The following is a 2,763-nucleotide window of genomic DNA, read 5'->3' as shown; positions in this document are numbered from 1 at the left end:
AGGAAAGAGAAGCTTTGGGGTGATCTGATTTGTGGCCTCCCAGGACCTGAAAGGGGCCTGAAAGGAGAGAATCTCTGTCCAGCTGTTTCCAAGGGCCTGGAGTGGCAGAATGAGGGGAATGGATTCACAGAGGGCAGGGTTAGGTGGGATATTGGGAAGGAATTCCTCCCTGTGAGAGCAGTCAGGCCTTAGCACAGGTTGCCCTGGGGCTGCCCCATCCCTGGAAGTGCCCAAGGCCAGGCAGGATGCAGCTCTGAGCAGCCTGGGATGGGGGAGCTGTCCCTGCTCATGGATGACCTTTAAGGTCCCTTTGAACCCCAACAAATCTGTGATTCTTTGACCTGCAAGGTGGGAGTCCCTTTTCTCTCCTCACTTGCAGGAATTGGTGCTGCACTTCCCATTTCCTTCCCTGGGCACCCTTTTCCCACTGTGCTGTAAAACCTGAAGGTGAAGAAGCTCAGGAGCCACCCTGGGGTGTTCCAAACTCCCAACAAAGCCCGTGCTATTTTAAGGACTTAAACGAGTAAAGCAGCTCAGACCTTTGGGGAGCAGCCCTGGTTTCAGTCACCTCCAGTCTGACCTGGGAAATCTGAGTCAGATTGCTAATCCTGGATTTAGGCCTGTTTAGCAAAACAGACCCCAGAGATTAATTGTTGAGCTGCCCCCAAACAGGGCAGGATTGGTGCCCAGCTAAATCTTCCTGGCTGGTCAGACATGGGGGATAAATAAGCAGAGATAAATGAAGTCTGGGCTGCATATCCCCTAATTGGATTGCTCTGGCTCCTCACACCCTCTGTGGTGGCCCAGACAAGGAGTAAATCCTTTGGTTTCACAGCTGGTGGAACTTGCCAGGGGAATGGCACCACCAAAATGCCCAAAAGCAGGGGCTAAGCCTGCTCAAATGGAGCGGGGGATGCTCGTGGAAGGTGATTACAGGAGCAGATTGCTCGTCTGTGCCTGTGCAGGAGGAGCTGAGCAGAGCTTTGGGTGCGTCTCAGTGACCTCAGAGCTCAGCCCTGGCTTAAGGCCCTGCTGCAAGGCTTGGCCCAGTGGCTGCAATTAAAGGATTCTGTGCCTGTCCAAGTCCTGTGCATCCTGAGAGATGAGCTGGGCCTTGGGAGTGTGGAAAACCCACGAGTGGGGGCTGAGGCACCTCATGGATCTGGTTTTTGGGGAACCTCTTGGGAAGGGTTTCATTCAGGAACTCGTGCTCTAGCTGGGCTTTGATAGAATCTGGCACTGAGAGCTGCTGCAGCACATGGCTGGGGAGCTGTCCAAATCTTGGAAACATGGCCTGGTGCAAGCCTTGGGCCACTCCTGTCCCTGCTGTCCCCGTGTCCCTGCTGTCCCCGTGTCCCTGCTGTCCCCGTGTCCCTGGGACCAGCTGCAGTTTTTTTTCTCTGCTCTGCTGCCTGTCACTTGTACCCTGCAGCTGTAAAAGTGAAGCTGTCCTGGGTGGTGCTTTCCCAGAAGTGCAGAGCTGATCATTTTGTCCGTGTTTTGACAGTGAACAGCTCAAGATTYCCTGGGCTGGGCCCATCCCAGTGTCTGCTGTGAGGTTGGGAATTCACCCTCTCAAAGGAGCCACACTCGAGCAATACCAGACTGGTTTTATTCCCATTATTTCCTTCAGGCACTGCCTGGTACCAGATGAGCTGCTGGGAATGGCAGCTCCCGTGTTTTTATTCCTCCCTGGGCATTGCAGGATAGAAAGCCTGGAGAGRAAGCAGCCAGCACCTATCAAATGCCACATTTTCAACTTTGTGCCTTCATTTTTCCCCCRTTTTCTGCAGGAGAACTTCCAGTCTGTCTATAACTGGCAATACATCCACTGCCTGTATTTCTGGTGTCGAGTTCTCAGCACCATCCACCCCAGTGAAGTCCTGGAGCCCCTGATCTACCCCTTGACACAGGTCATYATTGGCTGTATCAAGTGAGTAGAATTCAGAATTCTTTTTCTCTACTTTTATTATTTTACTGGTTTGCCATTTGGATTTAACCCTTTACTGTAAGGAATGCTGTCAAAGATGGTTTTAATTGAAATATTTCAGCCCCAGGTATGAGTGAGCTCCTGTTCAGGGGTGACAGAGTTGTGGTTTGGGTTTTTCTTCCCTCTTTGTGTAAGAAAAGTGTCAATCTGCATAACCTGGRCAGATTATCCCTGTGACTGCAAGGAAAAGGATCTGCCTTGCTTTGGAAAATCCTCATCCTCACTGTAAATACACCCAAAAGCTGCATTTCTGGTGCCTGTTTTTTTTTTGGGATTTGCAGAAATAGGGCTCGGTTGTTATTTTCAGGATATTCTGCTGGGAATTACATTCTCCTCCCCCTCGGGTTGATTTGTGTGAAACGTTTGTGCTCTGAGCCGGCTGTTAATAAYGAGCATTGAGGGAATTTGGGGATCTCTGGTGATCTCCCCAATCCTGTTAGCTCTGTTAACCAGATTCCCAGCTTTCCAAGCCGGTCTGGAAGGGCTCCCCGGTGGAGATGAAGATAAGCAGATTTAAACGATCAGATCAGAGGATGCAAACATCCCTCTCCCCATCCCCCACAACTCCTGGGTGATTTCAGGCAGCTTTTTACCTGTCCAGGCAGATCAATCAGGGCTTGGGGCCAAGAAGAGGGGAATTGGGGCAATCTCAGCTGGTTTTTAGCAGCAGTGGTGGCCAGGGCAGCTTGGTGTGAGCTGCAGGTCCTGCCTGACGAGGCTGTGGGGGTTTGGGAATCCCACAGATGGGTTTGGGGTGACCTAATCGTGGCCTT

At 51.5% G+C, this 2,763-nt stretch overlaps 1 protein-coding gene across 1 annotated transcript in view; it reads left to right on the top strand.

The window, feature by feature from the left end:
- Positions 1-2,763, top strand: part of NOC2L (NOC2 like nucleolar associated transcriptional repressor) — a gene marked incomplete at its 3' end in the record, with an annotated part of 23,766 nt that overhangs the window by 9,580 nt on the left and 11,423 nt on the right. The window contains exons 10-11 of the mRNA XM_057387822.1: positions 94-143; positions 1,508-1,933. Of these exons, the coding sequence (XP_057243805.1) occupies positions 94-143; positions 1,508-1,933 (476 nt within the window). The remainder of the gene's footprint in view (positions 1-93; positions 144-1,507; positions 1,934-2,763) is intronic.

Source organism: Malurus melanocephalus, unplaced genomic scaffold (assembly GCF_030028575.1).
Source record: "Malurus melanocephalus ecotype Western Australia unplaced genomic scaffold, MMel_1.1 scaffold_1390, whole genome shotgun sequence".
NCBI classification, from domain to species: Eukaryota; Metazoa; Chordata; class Aves; order Passeriformes; family Maluridae; genus Malurus; species Malurus melanocephalus.
Note: the sequence above shows the minus strand (reverse complement) of the source record. Positions and strands in the feature narration are given on the sequence as shown.